General features: G+C 40.5%; 1 protein-coding gene across 1 annotated transcript in view; it reads left to right on the forward strand.

The window, feature by feature from the left end:
* Nucleotides 1-17,021, forward strand: part of GALNT18 (polypeptide N-acetylgalactosaminyltransferase 18) — a 420,371-nt gene that overhangs the window by 331,275 nt on the left and 72,075 nt on the right. The window contains exon 10 of the mRNA XM_034769997.1: nucleotides 10,423-10,466. Coding sequence (XP_034625888.1) covers nucleotides 10,423-10,466 — 44 coding nt within the window. The remainder of the gene's footprint in view (nucleotides 1-10,422; nucleotides 10,467-17,021) is intronic.

Below are 17,021 nucleotides of genomic sequence, written 5' to 3' on the forward strand. Positions count from 1 at the left end.
TTTTAATAGGTGACCACATACATATCATTCCATCAGTGCGCTCTCTAGTGCCGAGCAGCCTGGACTCCCCCAGCCACTGAAACAGCTGCTTTCCCACTAAATTGCTAAGTGATAGTGGAAGTCACGTTCCTCTTTTTGCTTCAGAATAGCTGAGAGGCTAAGCAAGGATGGGCCAGCTCCTCTTCTCTCTCCTCTGGCTCTTTTGTTCATAGCCCAAGTGGACAGAGTATAAAAACTTATGGGGGGGGGAGGGTGAGGAAAAGGGGAACAGCCTGTGGTGGGGGGAGATGGAAGCAGTATTGAGGGAGATGGAGTGGGAAAGAAAAATGAAAGCTGGGAAGGAGAAAAGAGGAAAAAAGAGGGGGAAATGAGAGAAAAACAGAGAAAATTCTGAACAGAAGCTCCATATGTGCCTTTTAATTGTTCTAGCATGCGAGAGTGATGGTACAGTGATTCAATTAAAGCCTGATCTTATTCCCATTTAAATCAATGACAAAACCAATCTTCAGTAGCACAGGGCAGGGCCGCCCGGGGGGGGGGGGGGAAGTGGGGCAATTTGCCCCAGGCCTCGGGCCCCACAGGGGCCCCCACAAGAGTTTTTCGGGGCCCCTGGAGCGGGGTCCTTCAGTCGGTCTGGGGGGCCCGGAAAACTCTCTTTGAGCCCGGGCCCCTGGAGCTGCTTCTGCTCTGGGTCTTCGGCGGCAATTCGGCAGCGGGGGGTCCTTCCACTCCAGGACCTGCCGCCAAAGTGCTCTGAAGACCCGCGGCGGGGGGTCCTTCTGCCCCGGGATCCGCTGCCGAAGCGCCAGGTCTTCAGCGGCAATTCGGCGGCAGGGGCCCCCGCTGCCGAAGACCCCAGGCCTCTTGAATCCTCTGGGCGGCCCTGGCACAGGGTCAGGCCCTAAAAGAAAAGTTTGTTTGCAATAGAAAGGCCCGGTTGTGTGTGTAAAACATAGTTCTTTTTTGTAGTCTCAGTAAATGCATGCTCCTGGCCTGGTTGCACTAACTTGCTTTCTCTGTAAACCTCCTGAGACTGAGTGTCTGCTCAGTGTTTCCATGACCTTGCCCATGTTCTAATCTTTCCAAGGAAGACTAATTACAGTACTTTATGTACATGAGAGCATGCCACTGAATGCTAATTTGAAGAGCCTTTTTGGTAAGGTATGGAATACCATATTACTAGCACTAGTTTTATTAAAGTGAGATTCTCCCCTGAAAAGTGCTTGTGATTTTTTTTGGGGGGAAGTAATTGTGGGGGTTCCATGTTTTCTGTCTTCAATAACTTCCAACTCATTTGTGTCTCAATGTGTAATCAACTAGCCCAAGAAACTCACCTGGCAATCTGAGTCACCAGAGCTGTTAGTCACCTTGTTACCACTTGCTTCTAGTGCAAAGCTGGGTGTTAGCTCCTGAACACACCAGCCTGTACGCCACTCAAGCACTCTCCTTTAGGGTACACCACCTCTGTCTTTGCCTTGCTGGTTGAGAACAGATGCACCCAAGCCTCTGCATCCCTTTAAAATATCCTCTAGTGGTATCCAGCCTATGATCACTGGATATCCACAGAAATCCTACATCCTCTGTTTCCAAAGGAACGGTTTAAAACCGTTCACCAGTTTTACCTTAGACTCCTTGTCTGGCAGAGATTGTCTCAAGATTTGCTACTGTTGAGTGACCTGTTTTTAACATCAGAGCTAGAGAACATATTTTTTAGTATAGATACCTAACGCCTCACATATTTTCTTCACTTACATCTCACGATGGTCATAGTGACCAATGTGACACAGGCTTTCATTAGAGAGCTTGGAGAACTCCTGTAGTCTTGTATACCCCAGTGTCCTCTGCCAGTTGGCATTCCGAGGTTCTTGAGTCACATAGTGTAAAAGAATTAGGGATTGAGGAGGTTAATTTGAAGACCGGTGAAGATGAGGCTTGGATGTGGCCCGCAGACTCCTTATTACTAGTAAAGAAACACAAGCAGGAAAGAGCAGTTTGCCTTTCAAATCCCTGGGTGAGTTTACGGGACTGGTGGTTAGAAAAAACAGGCTAGATCCTCATAGTTAGTGGATCTAGTTGGATCAAGTTAGTGGTGTGGAGCTATGCCAATTTACACCAGATGAGGATCAGGTCCAACATGTTTAATTTTGCAAACTGAGTAAAGTTGATGGAATACAGCAAAGATAGTGTTTGCAAACACTCACTTAAATCCCAAAGAGCTGATTGGTTGGATCATGTTTATTCCCCTTTTAATTTGCTATTCATGGAAATTCAGGCAAAAATGGTTTTTGTTCACATCAATGCTTGAGGAATGGTTGTGCTTCAAGCATATACTTGTATTCATGTGTGAACAAAAATATTTATCTGTGAACAAGAATGTTCACCATTCAAAAATTCTGTCATCCAACTAAAAATAGAAATACCATGTGACTTATGTGATCAGTCACACATACAAATGACAAATAATGACTGGTGCAAGTAAACAGTTTGTAAACAACTGTAAAGGTTGAAAGTTGTTCACATAAAGTGTTCATCAAACAATTATGTAGAGCAATAATTAGACAAAAATTGAAGTCCTTAGCCAACAGACTGGCAAACAGAAAGAAGTGCTACATTTGTCAAATAATTTATTTTCAATGAATAATTCAGGCAGCTCTAAAACAGCAAATTTGATCCGAGGTTATTGAGAGACAATAAACATATAACCCCCACAATGGTGTTTTCATGGACCCTTACTTTTAATAGCTTTATTCTGTTATTAAATATTTGCTTTAAATACCTGATTCTAATGAATTCACATTGTCTAACAATCTTTGTGCAAAGGCACTGGGAAGTATTGTCATGGACGTTGGCATGATGTGTGGTGGAGAAGAATCATGTTTACTAGGAAGCAAACAGAGATGCTAACCTCAGCAAAGGCAGCTTTTCTTTCTATGTGCAGTGCTTAAATTGAGAAGCATTGCATACCAGTTTACATGGATTGAGAGGCCCATTTTGTACATTACTAATACATGAATTGTAATTGTGTCCTTCGTTTCAGTTCAGACCTTTCATAGTACCTTTCAGTTAGTATCAAAACGTGGAAATACTAAGCTAAGCTGAACACACAACTCATTCTCACTGGGATTCTTTCCTTTGCTGCCCACAGAATGCCAGGGTATTGCCGTCAGGGCAAGATTTAGAGGCAGAGAATATTTAAGAAATATCTAATATTTAAGAAAAGCCTATAGCTTTGATGATTTAGACCAATGGCTGACTTATAGAAGAACATGCATTCCTTTCTCGTCTATCTGAAAAATTGAGTGCCTGTAAATTTCATTAGCACAAGGGTAATAAAGAGCACCTTGTGGGAAACCACACTGTTATATATTTTTAGAAATCATGAGGTCTCTTGTAGTTCAGAAATAGGACCAAGTTCCTAACACAACACTCGGCTTCAAGACAAATCCTGTAAGCATTACAAACCTACATCATGTGAGGAATTTTCCTAACAGAGGGCCTGCTTCTGCTACCTCTGAAGTTAACACTTGTTTTGCCACTGATTTCAGTGGGAGTAAAACCAGGTTGAAGATCATATGAAAACCTGCAGATCTGTATTAAAGACTAACCTTCAAATGCTCAGGATTGAAATATCAGCTCCCGATAGATGAGACATGCCTAGTAAAGCTTCTCACAGAGAAATTTCTAAGGAATTATGTAAGGCACAACAGCTGGATTCATAGCTGTCAGTCACCTGTGAACTAAGAGCTGATGTTTATGAAAGGCGTTGACTGTTTTCTAGGAAAATGATAGACATTTTCGTCATTTGCACATGAGACTGATTGATCAATCACAGACCCTGTGCAATATCCTTTCTCTTGAGCATGGTGTTACACATTGTTTTGAAAAAATAAGGACTGCCCAACTTTTTAATTGTGAGAATTCTGCCCAAAATAATGTGCAGAAGTCAGAGCAACTTTATAACAACTGTCAGTGCTACATCACTGTGAAAATGAGTTTTAAATTGTAAATTGAAATGTGTGTGTGACTAGTTTCATGCTCTTAAGAGATGTCAAAACCTAGAGAATGTTGTTGGCAAACATATGATTTATTACTATTTTTATTTTATTTATCAAGTTACATAGTTCCCTCAATATACAGACTGCTTTACGGTACTAAAAAATTAACCAGTCCCTGTTCCAAAGGACATATGGTCTCAAAGCACAATGAGTACTGAAACATTACAATACAGAGAAAGCAAAGGCTACTGCGTGGCCATTATAGCTGGAATGCTTCATGTAATGAAAAGGATTTCAGCAGTTCATTAAAGAGGACAGGAAGAGAGTTTGGCACAGGCATTGACTGGGAGTCTGCTCCAAGTGCATGTAAGTTCTTTGATGCTAGGACTGTTTCTTACTATGGGTTTTTTTACGGTGCCTAACAAAATGGGCAATAATATAAATAATAATAATAATAATAAGTATGATGCCAAATCCTCAGCTGGTGAAAATCAGCTTAGCTCCATGGACTTCAGAGGACTAATGCAGGTTTACACCAGCTAAGGATCCAGTCCCTAGATTCTGGAGTAGACAAAGAACACTGATAAGAGAGAAGTATGAGCCAAGTATAGGGAGCAGGTGGGTGTACATTGTAGGCAGAAATGAATTTTAAATCACTGTAGGCTCTGCACTGTAGCTGTCAAGCTGGAAAAAAAGAAGGTAAAATCTCTGCAAAAGCTTTTACTGAATGGAGCCTTAAAATAGCAAATAGCTAAAATAATATGATTAATTCGTTATGCCGTCAGGTTTTGGTATCTTATTATGATCCCCTATATCATTTCTTAATTATCCAGTGTGAGGGAGGGCATGCAGTTTTGTAATTATGGTTAGTTTAAATAGTTTCTCTTTTACTGTGACTTTGAGTTCTTTGTTTATATATTCATTTTACCTGAGCAAATTGGAGGGCATATCTGGATAACTTTTTGATTCATTATAATAAATATATAACGAATGAAAGAAAAGGGAAGTTGATTGTAATGAATATAAATCTGAAGGTAGGAATTGTAGAAAATTGATAAGGGAAGCAGAGAGACACAAGGAGAAATCTATGGCCTGCTGAGTTAAGTACAATAAGGAGGAGGTTTTAAAATGTATTAGGAACAAAAAGAATTCTGACAATGATATTGGACCATTACTAGATGGAAATAGTAAAATTATCACTAGTAATGCAAAAAAGGCAGAAGTGTTCAATCAATATTTCTGTTCTGCATTTGTGGGTAAAACAGATGATATTGTTTCAGCATGTGGTGATGAAAACTCTTTCCATTCCACTGGTATCTCTGGAGGATGTTAAGCTACTAAAGTTGGATATTTTAAAATCAGCATGGCCGGATAACTTGCATCCAAGAGTTTTAAAAGAACTGGCTGAAGAGCTAGCTAGATTGTTAATGTTTATTTTCAATAAGTCTTGGAGCACTAGGGGAAGTTCCAGAGGACTGAAAGAAAGCCAATATTGTGCCAATTTTTAAAAGGGTAAATGAGATGACCTGAGTAATTATAGGCCTGTCATCCTGACATGGATCCTAGGCAAGATAATGGGATGATTGATACAAGACTTGATTAATCAAGAAATAAAGGCAAATCAACATGGATTTATGGAAAATGAATCCTGTCAAACTAACATATATTATTTGAATGAGATTACAAGTTTGGTTGATAAAGGTAATAGTGCTGATGTAATATAGTTAGACTTCTCTAAGGTGCTTGACTTAGTACCACATGATATTTTGATTAAAAAACTAGAATGATATAAAATTAACATGGCACACAGTAAATGGATTAAAAACTGGATAACTGATAGGTCACAAAATGTAATTGTAAATGGGTAATCATCAAGTGAATGTCTCTCCAGTGGGGTCAGTTCTTGGCCTTATGCTATTTAACATTCTTATCCATGACCTAGAAGAAGTCATAAAATCATCACTAATGAAGGTTGCAGATGACATGAAAATTGGGGGAGTGGTAAATAATGAAGAGGACAGGTCATAGATTCAGAGCAATCTGGAATGCTTGGTAAACTGGGCACAAGAAAACTATGTGCTTTTTAATATGTCTAAATGTAAATGTCTACATCTGGGAGCAAAGAACATAGGCCATACATATAGAATGGGGGATTCCATCCTGGGAAGCAGTGACTTTGAAAAAGATATGGGGGTTGTGATGGATAATCAGCTGAACGTGAGCGCCTCGTGCAACACTGTGGCCAAAAGAGTTAATATGATCCTGGGATGCATAAACGGGAATCTAAAGAGGTTATTTTACCTCTGTATTTGGTACTGGTGCGACTGTTGCTAGAATATGTTGTCCAGTTCTGGTGCCCACAATTCAAGAAGGTTGTTGATAAATTGGGTAGGGTTCAGGGAAGAGCCATGATAATAAATAAAGGATTAGAAAACATGTCTTATAGTGATAGACTCAAAGATCTCAATATGTTTGGAGTGACTTGATTACAGTCTATAATGATCTACATGGGGAACAAATATTTAATATTGAGCTCTTCCATCTAGCAGAGAAAGATACAACATAATCCAATGGCTGGAAGTTGAAGCTAGACAAATTTAGACTGGAAATAAAGCATAACATTTTAACAGTGCATGTAATTAACCATTGGAACTACTTACCAAGAGTCCTGGTAGATTTTTCCATCATTGACAACTTTTAAATCAAGATTGGATATTTTTCTAAAAGATATGCTCTAGGAATCATTTTTGGGGAAGTTCTTTGGCTTGTGTTATGCAGTAGGTAAGACTAGCATCTAGGTAATATAATCAGACGTAAAGACATCTGACCTAGACCTTGTAGTGGATCAACATGGAAAAGACTATAATAATCATGTGTTTGATCTCTCATAGTATGTTACTTCGCTGCAGCATTTTTTGAAGCTGTTTTCTTCTTTAAACTTGATTTTATTACAAAAACAGATTGAGCCTTGTGCTGAAGTCCATACTGTAACTCAGGCAAAGACCTTAGTGACAAGGTGAGGAATGCAAGATTATTGATCCTGCTGTGGTTTTATCTGATCAGCAATTCTGGGGCCAAGTGAGCTCTCTTCGGAATCTCTTCCCAAGGGATTGGCTGGATTCAAGCCATTTAATGTTGTTATTGTTTATTGCCACTGGTTCTCAAAGAAATGTACCAAACATGAGGTTTTTGGGTGTGTCTCTGGTGGGTGTGTCCACTTCACCCCAATCCCGCTGTGACGTTACACCCTATAGTCTCCATAGAAATATGGTTATGATATTAATATGACATAACTAAGATATACTTTATGCAAGGTGGCTCAAGTAAGATATCATTGGAAAGGTTATGATTTACTGAATGTGATTAACCAATTAGTATGCATGTATCATTTCTGTATCTGAAGTTAGTAATATTGACTCTGTAACAATTACAACTGTGTGTGTACTTGGGAAACGCGGACCAGAAAGTAAGCAATCAGCCTTAATGGGCCATTAGAAAAAAACAATGAGTCTTTGAAGATGTGGATCTCCCATCTGCCTGGAGTTCCTTCCTGTGGACATTACAAATGAACCTGGTGTCATAGTTGCTTTGACACTGCAAGGTCAAGTGATAAGATCATCTGATACAAAATACCACCTTGGACACAGCTGCTGCTTTTCTTCTGTAGGGGGATGGGGATCAAACAAAGGTTTCCTGTCTTAGGTAATTCCTTTTTAAGGCTGGGGAGGAGGTTAATCTTGATTCTCCTCCATTGTATACCCAAGAAGAAAGACTGCTGAAAGTACCCAAGGGGAAAGGCAGAGATGTGTCCAGACTGAGACAGAGGTCGAGTCTGTAAGAAGAAATAACTGGAACTCTAAGCCACAGAAACTCATCAACTTGCTTAAAACAACATTTAGGGTGAGAAATTATTTCTTGAAACCAATCTCTTTAAGATTTTAAGCTTAGTTTGCATGTTTTGTTTTATTCGCTTAGTAATCTGCTTTGTTCTGTTTGCTGTCCCTTATAATCACTTAAAATCTGCCTTTTATAGTTAATAAATCTGTTTTGTTTATTATTAAACCCAGTTTGCCCAATTTCTAATGGGGAGGGAGGGCAAGAAGTTGTGTATATCTCTCTTCACATTGAGGGAGAGGGCGAATTTTTATGAGCTTGCGCTGTGCAGATCTTTCTATACAGCACAAGACAATGTACCTTTGGGTCTGCACTCCAAGGGAGGTGGGCACCTGAGTCCTGAGGCAAGTCCCTTAAGATGAGTTTTCTCAGAGCTGATCTCAGTGTCTGTCTTTCTGCAGCTGGTTGTGGCCCTGCCTGTGTGTGTGCTAGAGGAGGCTTAAGAGCCTGGCTCAGCAAGACAGGGTCAAGGAGGCCCAGGCTGGTGGAACAGGCAGGCTCAGTGGTACATCAGGTCACGCCTTAAAGGGGGGCAACCCGTCACACCCACTGCTCACCTCTCATAATGCAAGGTGCCAAATCACATCAACCTTTTTTGGGCAATTTGCCCCTCAAAATATGTCAGTGCTGCTCCTTGCTCAGCCACAGTCACATTGATATGGAATGACATGAAGCACATCTCTCTGGGGGCTGCATGTGCTTCCTCTGGTGTTGTTTTGGAGCTGGTCTTTTTGGACCAAGGACAGGTTTTGTAGCTTCATATGCAGAGGTGGGCAAACTATGGCCCACAGACCACATCCGGCCTGCGGGACTGTGCTACCCAGTCCCTGAGCTCCTGGCCCAGGAGGCTAGCCCCCGGCCCTTTCCCTGCTGTTCCCTCTCCCCCGCAGCCTCAGCTCACTGCGAGCGGTGGGACTGCGAGCTCTTGCCGGGCAGCATAGCTGCAGAGCCGCGGCCTGACCCAGTGCTCTGTGCTGCGCGGTGGTGTGTCTGTCTCCAGCCGGGCGGTGCAGCTGCCTGTCCTGGTGCTCTGGCGGCGCTACAGGCAGCGTGGTAAGGGAGCAGGGTTTTTTTGGATAGAGGGCTGGGGAGTTCGGGGTGGTGGTCAGGGTGTGGATAGGGGTTGGGGTGGTCAGAGGGCAGGAAACTGGGGGGCAGAATGGGGGCAGTCAGGAAGGAGGGCGGTTGAATAGGGTGGCGGGGGCAGTCAGGGGCAGGGGTTCTGGGGAAGGTCAGGGAGAAGCGGTGGTTGGATGGGGCAGGGGTCCCCAGGGAGCAGTCAGGAATGAAAGGAGGGGTTGGATGGGGCAGTCAGGGGTGGGGGGTTTGGGGGCGGTCGGGGACTGGGAAGGGTGGATGGGAAAGGAATCCTGGGGGGGCCGTCGGGGCGAGAAGCAGAGGGGGTCGGATAGGGGGCGGGGACCGGGGACCGGGCCATGCCTGGCTGTTTGGGGAGGCACAGCCACCCCTAACCAGCCCTCCATACAATTTCAGAAACCCGATGTGGTCTTCAGGCCAAAATGTTTGCCTGCCCCTGTTCACAGGTATATATGATGGAGCCAAAAATAATATCCATTGTCCACAGCATATAGATTGACATGGGAGTGAGAGGCTGGGGTTTTGAATGGAACTTGGGACTTCCTAGTAGCAGGGCTAAGTGCTATCTTGGCTCTTCAGTTTGTTTTAGGAACTGTATCAAACACAGGAGTTAGACATTATTAATTCACAGGGTAAAGGGACTTAAATTAAAAAAAGCATAAACAAAGAACCCTTCTCCTAGCTTCTGACATATTAGAGCAGGTCATTTTCTCTGTTCTGCTCCACCGAGAACATAAGCTATAAAACTTATTCTGGATCAGAGGAACTCTATTCACCCCTCAGTTCTGAAATAATTGATTGGAAACTGTTTGTTTTCCGTGGTTGAAAATATGTGGTGGTGTGATATTATGCATGCCTGTGACAGCAGAAGAACTGATCATTTTTTAACTGAAACTCAGTTACTAGTGAGATAAAATAGTTGAAAAACAGTCATTTGTTCTTAGAGAGGGACATTGATTTTCTCATTTGGGGATGTACAATATTTATGTATTATTTATTTCAACAGACTCCAATTTACTTCCTTTAGAAGGCAGTTCTGCTGCGGAACTTCCACTTAGTTTAGTGAATAGGGCGAATCATGGATTTAAAAACACACTTAAGAATTTGTCTATATGCCTAAGAGTGGTGGAGATAGAAAATACTATCACAGGCTATTTGCTGCAACCAATAACCTGACAAAGGCTATATTAGGAGTTCTGACGTTCAGGTTCCAAGAGCTAACATGAAGCTTAAGAGCAAGAATTCAAAGGTTAGTTTTCTCAGAAGTGCTGTCAATGTTTAGGACCAGAAGAAGGCAGATTAGGAATTTGAATACAGGACTGAAAACTTGAGGCAAATAAGGGCTTGTCTACACTGCCACTTACAGCGCTGAGACTTTCCTCACTCAGGGGTGTGAAAAAACAATTGCCTCCCTTTTTATAGATATGGAAAATAGAGCAGAGATAAGAAGTGACTTGGGCAAGGTCACACAGAATGTCTGTTAAAAAGAACCAGGAACAAAACCTTAGTTTTGTGATGCCCCATAATGTGTCATACCCACAAGATTGTCCTTTCTTCTAAAAGAAAGCAAGACCTAGGTGTAAGCAGAAAAGGCTAGAGGGGATGGTTTAAGCCAGTAGCAATACTTAATTGTCTCCAGTACGAGAGAATGCTGTAATGTCACATCTGTCTTAAGAAGTGATTGGAAGAAAAGCTGGAAATATATATAAAATAACCTTGACCTTACTAAATGGGAAAATATTGCAAATTCTGATCAGAATTAACAGTGAAGGGCACTTAGGAAAAGATATTGTTTGGTTTAAAGATTTTCAGTAAGAAAGATTTTGCCTAGTAAAGCAGATTTTTTTGTAGAAATAATAGAAACTTGAAATGGGAAACAGTATGGTAAAGGAAGCAAACTATCTGAGTGAATAAAGAAGTACCTTGGAGATCACAGACCGAATACCAGTGAGTGAAAACAAATCAGGAAAAATCCTTTGGGCAAATGGCACTTTCATTGTCCTGCTTAAAACTCTGTGAAGTGTTATATAACAAGCAGGCCTGCATTTTTCCAAGTAGAAGAGCATTAAAAATATGAAATACTTAGGTGATATTATTGTGCATTACAGAAGTTCTTCTCAAATTTTTTTTGATTTTTTTCCTCCTCGAAATTTTGTACAGTATATTCCCGTTTAAATTGTTGTGGGCCTGGTCACATGATTGCCTTACATATTTTTTCTGTACTGAATTGCATGAACTTCTAACCTAGCTACTTCATCTTGAATTTGGTTGCCTTTATATTATAAATTAGCTAACTGACAGTGCGGCATCATCATTTTTGTCACTTTCTGTATGTTCCATTATTAATATTATGAATGTTACATGCAAGAAAAGATATTAATGCATCACTAAAGTTGCACAATTCACATTAATAGAAATCAAGAACTGAACTGAAAAAGTAAGGATTCACACAAGACTTACTTGCCCATGCTTATACTTTAAGTATTTTCCCTTCTGTTTTTTCTTGTTAATTGTGTAGTTTTACATATTTCTGTTGCATTGTTAAATGTATAGCATAATATATATAGGATTCATAACATGAACAAGTTCAAATTGCTGTTGAATCCCGATATCTGCATTTTCTTACCTTGCACATTTTAGAAATGGGTGTTTCAAACATAATCAGCTTTGAACTAACTGACTCTATTGAAGTCAGTGATATAACTCTCAGTAATTTCTATGGGATGAAAATTAGGCCAACACTAAGCATTTAAGAAACTCCCACCCTAAGTGTGAAACTTTAATGTTGGTTTAACATTTTTTTCCCATTTAAATTACTTGGATGTTTTAAAGAAAAACAGAGGCTTTTGAATACCTCCTAGCTGAATAAGTTGGGGAGCAGTAAATTCGTAAGTTTTCTGCCTCTGTCGTCTGACTGGAGATGGTTCTGTTCAAGACTTTTAGTCAGCACAGCTGAGGCTGACACCAAAAGCAGCAGCAAAAAATTATGATAACTGGATGTCAGAATGTCAGAGAAACCCGTTTTAGGGCTAGTTTCATATTGTACATACCCAAAACTGGTCCTGAAAACCAACCCATCTGCTATTCTTATCATTTCTTCTTCCTGTGCCAGCCTCAGTCCTTAGTAACTAAACTATGGTGGCCATTTGCTTCAAGATTTTTACCCCCTATTTATATTCATTAAATATATTTTGCCCAGAAGTAAATAATGCTAAAATAAGTTTCATTAAAAATGTAATCAAAACAAACAAGCTGTTTCTGAGCATGAGCAATGTATATCAATTTAAAATTACCAGAGCATTTCAGGGTTCTTATACGGTGCTTAATTTGGAAGAGCTTAGAGGTGCTGACTGGATATTATACAGCAATTCAATGCTGTTCTCATCTAGAGATTCAGAATGCATATATGCTTGTCAGGCATTCTTTTCTACTTGATTTAGAGTATGGCTTATTGTGTCAGTAGTTTTGGCCTAATAAGGATTTCAGCATGTTAAAACTTTGAAATATTCAAAAACTTGAAGGTAAAATATGTTGAGCTCCGAGTTGATAAGGCTGACACATGATTTCAGACTCAAACTCTGTGCTTTTCAGACTGAACACTAAGCTGACTAAGGTGACACTTCCTTACATACAGGGTTTGGGTTAGGTTTGTAGATTTTCATTAATCTGTTAAATATAGCCAGTGATGTGTTATCAACAGGCACTAAGCAGACCCAAAGAAATTCTGCTGTTGTGATTTCAAAGCTTTGGTAGGGCTTTGCAAGCTTGGCTGATGTCTAGTCTAATCCTGATCTGGGAACCAAAGTTCTTCCACTCAGAGCTGCCACTCAGGCATTTGGCAGATCATCTCCGCATGGAGCAGCCAGTGACATTTCCTCACAATGTGAATTAGCATATTGAGGAGTAATGGGGGGCATTGCCACAAAGGGACAGAACATACTTGGAGGCAAAGTGGTAACACACCCATCATCCATTAAGTTAAATTTATGGTTTTCACATATATCTATCAGCCATTATGCTAACAGGATTACAAAGATTCTCAGTGCTTGAAGCTAGCTGTAGTTTTATCATGCAGAGATGGATGTGACTTGGATGGATGATTGAGTGACTTGGATGGGTGATTGAGTGGTTAGGGCTGTAGCCTAGGACTTAAAGGACTTGGGTTGAAGTCTGTACTCTGCCACAGACTTCCTGTGTGACCTGGGACAAGTCACTTAGCATCTCTGTGCCTTGGTTCCCCAAATGTAAAATGGAGATAATAGCACTTTGCTAACTCACAGGGCTGGATAAATACACGAAAAGATTGTGAGGCACTCAGATACTACAGTGATGTAAAAGTTCAATAGATAGATAGACTTGGAGCAGAAATACCTAAAATATGCAATGTGGGCTTACATTCAGCTATCCTTTACACAATCCATAATCACTGGTGACTAGGAAACAGAATTTAGGCATAATAGGCTTTTTTTTTCTCCGTGTGTGGAAGGAATTGGTTTATGCCACTCAAAAGGACATTTTTTTTGTTGGCCAGGCATGGTTACATCTCTTAGTCCTTGTCTACACTAGAACAGTTTATTGTTGCTAACATCTTTGTAATCCCTAAGCTGCCAGTTACGTCCACACACAAAAGTGAAGGATGTGACCAGCTGGTGAGGAGACATAGTTCTACCAGAGGGACAAAAATAAAGATATGATGGACACTATCGTCTATTTTATTTTATTTTATTTTTGTTTTTTATGTCATGCATATTACCATGATTTCTTGAGTGCCTGGAAAGGGTCTAAAAAGTTTTTGATAGAGGCCCAATAATTTCCCATACTGAGGCAACACACCTACTATACATTAATGCTGCAGGCACTAATCTAACACTGAGCTGAATTAACATTATAATGAAGTTTCCACTTTCCTATGGTTCTCTTTCTTCGCAAGATGCCCTATGGAATAGGTCAAAATAAACTTCATGGCTCATCTGATTTTCATCTAAATAACATTTAGTGTCAATAAACTGAGGGATGGATTGTTATGTTGTGGACAAGCCTTTCCTTGGCTTAGAGTGAAAATACTTTTAATTAAAACCCATTAGAGAACTAAAATAGCAGTTCTGGGCATGTGCCGCATGTAGCAATTTAAAACTATCCAAGCATTTCACATTTTTGATAAGTGCATTAATTTGAAATAGATCAGAATTGTAGGCCTACATATTATGCAGCAATTACTAGAGTTAGCCGTATTTTAAAGATTTCTCCCCTCTTTCCAATTTGGCATTTTAATTTGCAGTTTTCAAGCCCAATAGTTGCTTACAGTATAAATTTAGCATAAAACCAACAGAGTTATTGGAATGCATATATTGCTTTTGGAGATTGATATTGCAGTAGCCATGCTCTGGTTGTCAGTTTAAACATTCTGTTGACTGATGTGATATTATTTCATTTGTTACTTTATCAAATGTTAAAGTCCTGAAGGTCAGATTTTTGTTTCTCAAGCTCTTGACAGTGTGACTCTGGTCAGTGGTGCTGTAGCTTGAGTATAATACAGGAGGCAAAGGGCCTACTTTATAAATCTTTTAATTTTTATTATGTCATTCTATTAATTGAAGTCATCCACTGGCTCATTTAGAATTCATGGACCAAATTCAACCCCACTGAAAACAAATGCAACTCCCATTGTAGTCAAATGGAGCTGTGCTAGTTTGTCAGCATTCATTCAAATTCTGATCAGCAGTTCAATTTGAACTAGTTTCTGTCCTTTATTTTTCACCAATTCCAAGGCAGTTTTTATTCACACGAATGTTTGGGGAATGATTTTTTTTTTCTTCACACAGATACCTGCATGTGCATGCAAATAAAAGTATTTTCCTGTTTATAAAACATCAGTCATCCAGTCATGGAGTAGAAACAGTATCACACAACAATCATGCACCACTAAAAGCCAAAATGATTAGAGCATAAGCAACCCATAGGTTCAAATTTCTTCATATGAACTATTGTCTGAATACTAATGAATAACTTTGCAGAAGTCAGGTCTGATTTGCAAATTGAAGAAAGAGCTACATTTGTCAGACAATTTATTTGCAAGTCGTATTCCAAATAGCCCTTAGCAAGGGCTGAATTCAGTCCATGGCTCCAATTGATTGAACAGTAACTACGGTGCATCATTACCTTTGCAGGGGAAAAAAAAGAGCGCTTTAATCTGGCAGTGAAAGGGACCATAAGACCAATGGCTGGAAGTTATGGATTCTCCATTTCTTGAAGAGAGGAAGGATAACCTGCTGATCAGGGTGCTAGCCTGAGAGTTGGGAGACCCAAGTTCAATTCTCTGTTCCATCACAGACTTCCTGTGTGGCTTTGGACAAGTTACTTAGTCTGTCTGTGCCTCAGTTCCTTATCTGTAAAATGGGATTATAGCACTTCCCTACTTCACAGAGGTTGTGAGGACAAATACATTAAAGACTGTGAGGCACTCCAATACCCCAGAAATGGGAGTGTGATAAGCTGGGCCTTTCTCTGAGATCACACCCATGCAGTTTGAGTCTCTTTTCCTTCCAAAGTCCTTTCCCTCCTTGGGAACCTAACTCCATGTTTTCAGGTGTGAGACTCTTCTACTTGAGGGGGCATTTGGTCTCTTGAGTTTCCTATTAAGGTCTGGTTTGTTTATGGCAGTCTGGCACAGCTGGACCTAGGTCAGGATTTATCTTTGACTCCTGCTCCATGATGATCAGCTTGTCCTGGGTCTGTTAAGTCCTTTTGAGCAGTGGAGGCTTGTCAACTGTTTCTTTCTCGGCAGCTTTATGGCAAGAGTCAGCTATTTCTGAGGCATAGCCACTCTCCTTCTAGTTGCTGCCCCTTCCTGTGACCAGCTCTCCTTTTTTAGCTTGTGTCCTCCAGCTGGCTCTGCAGGTGTGCCTATTTAGTACCAATTGAGCCCAGAGGAGCTCGTTGGTCTTCTGATTGGGGTGGAGGAGTGCTCCATCACAGGAAACCAGGAGCGATGAAAGCTCCCTAAAAGGGGGGGGGGGGGGGCAATAAAAATCCAAACCTTCTGTGCCGCCCCTTCCTTCCTTCCGCACACACACCCCCTTGTACTGCCTCTTCCCCCGAGGCCCCACACCACCTCTTCCCCCCCAAGACACCATTCCCCAGTCATTCCCCCCCCCACCTTGCTTGCCCTTACAGCTGGTCAACAGTAGAAGGGCATAACCCTCCCACTTTTTAAAAGTGATGCTGCATGGCCCCCTGCCTCTCCCTGTTCTTTCACCCCTGCAGGAAACTATGTAAGTACCTAAGAGAAAAGTCTCCAACTACAGACTGGATGCCTTTCTGGAAGATATGCTTTAGTCAAACCCAAGTTAATTAACCCAATACAGGAGTAACTGGGTAAAATTCTATGGCCGGTGTCATATGGGACGTCAGACTTGATAATCCAGTTGTCCCTTCTGGCCTACTAATCTATTAACTAAATTACAATCATTTTGGATTTGTCTAATTTTGATTGAATTTATGGTACATATAAATGAGATAAATTGTTAATATTTAAGAAGAATGTTTTGGATTTTTTATTTTACTTCATCATTTAAACCAGTAGGAATTTTTTTTTATTCTGTTATAAATTACTCAAATTTCCACTTCTTTCCAGTATTACAATAAACAAACAGCACTATGATAAGTTTTGCATGACAGGTATCAGTTGGATCCATAGAAGCTTACAGCAGTCCAATGAAAAAGCTGATAAATGCATTTAAGTCATGCAGATGTTGCTACAATATTAACCGTCTATTTGTTCAGCAGGGAACAGTACTGATTGCAAGCTATGTTGCTGTTACAGTGCTGAAGATGTAAAGATTTGATTCAGTATGCATTTCACATGATGTATTCTTAGCACTTCCAAACTCTGCACTTAGCTTAGTAAATTGTGAGGTTTTCATGACTTTTTTGTTAACACCTACTGATTTGGGAGAAAAAATTAGAACAACATATCAACACACAGGCTTTGCTAAAATAGAATAAAGGTTTTTGCTTAAACTGAGCAAAATCAAA

This window comes from Trachemys scripta, chromosome 4, assembly GCF_013100865.1.
Source record: "Trachemys scripta elegans isolate TJP31775 chromosome 4, CAS_Tse_1.0, whole genome shotgun sequence".
Classification (NCBI taxonomy): Eukaryota; Metazoa; Chordata; order Testudines; family Emydidae; genus Trachemys; species Trachemys scripta.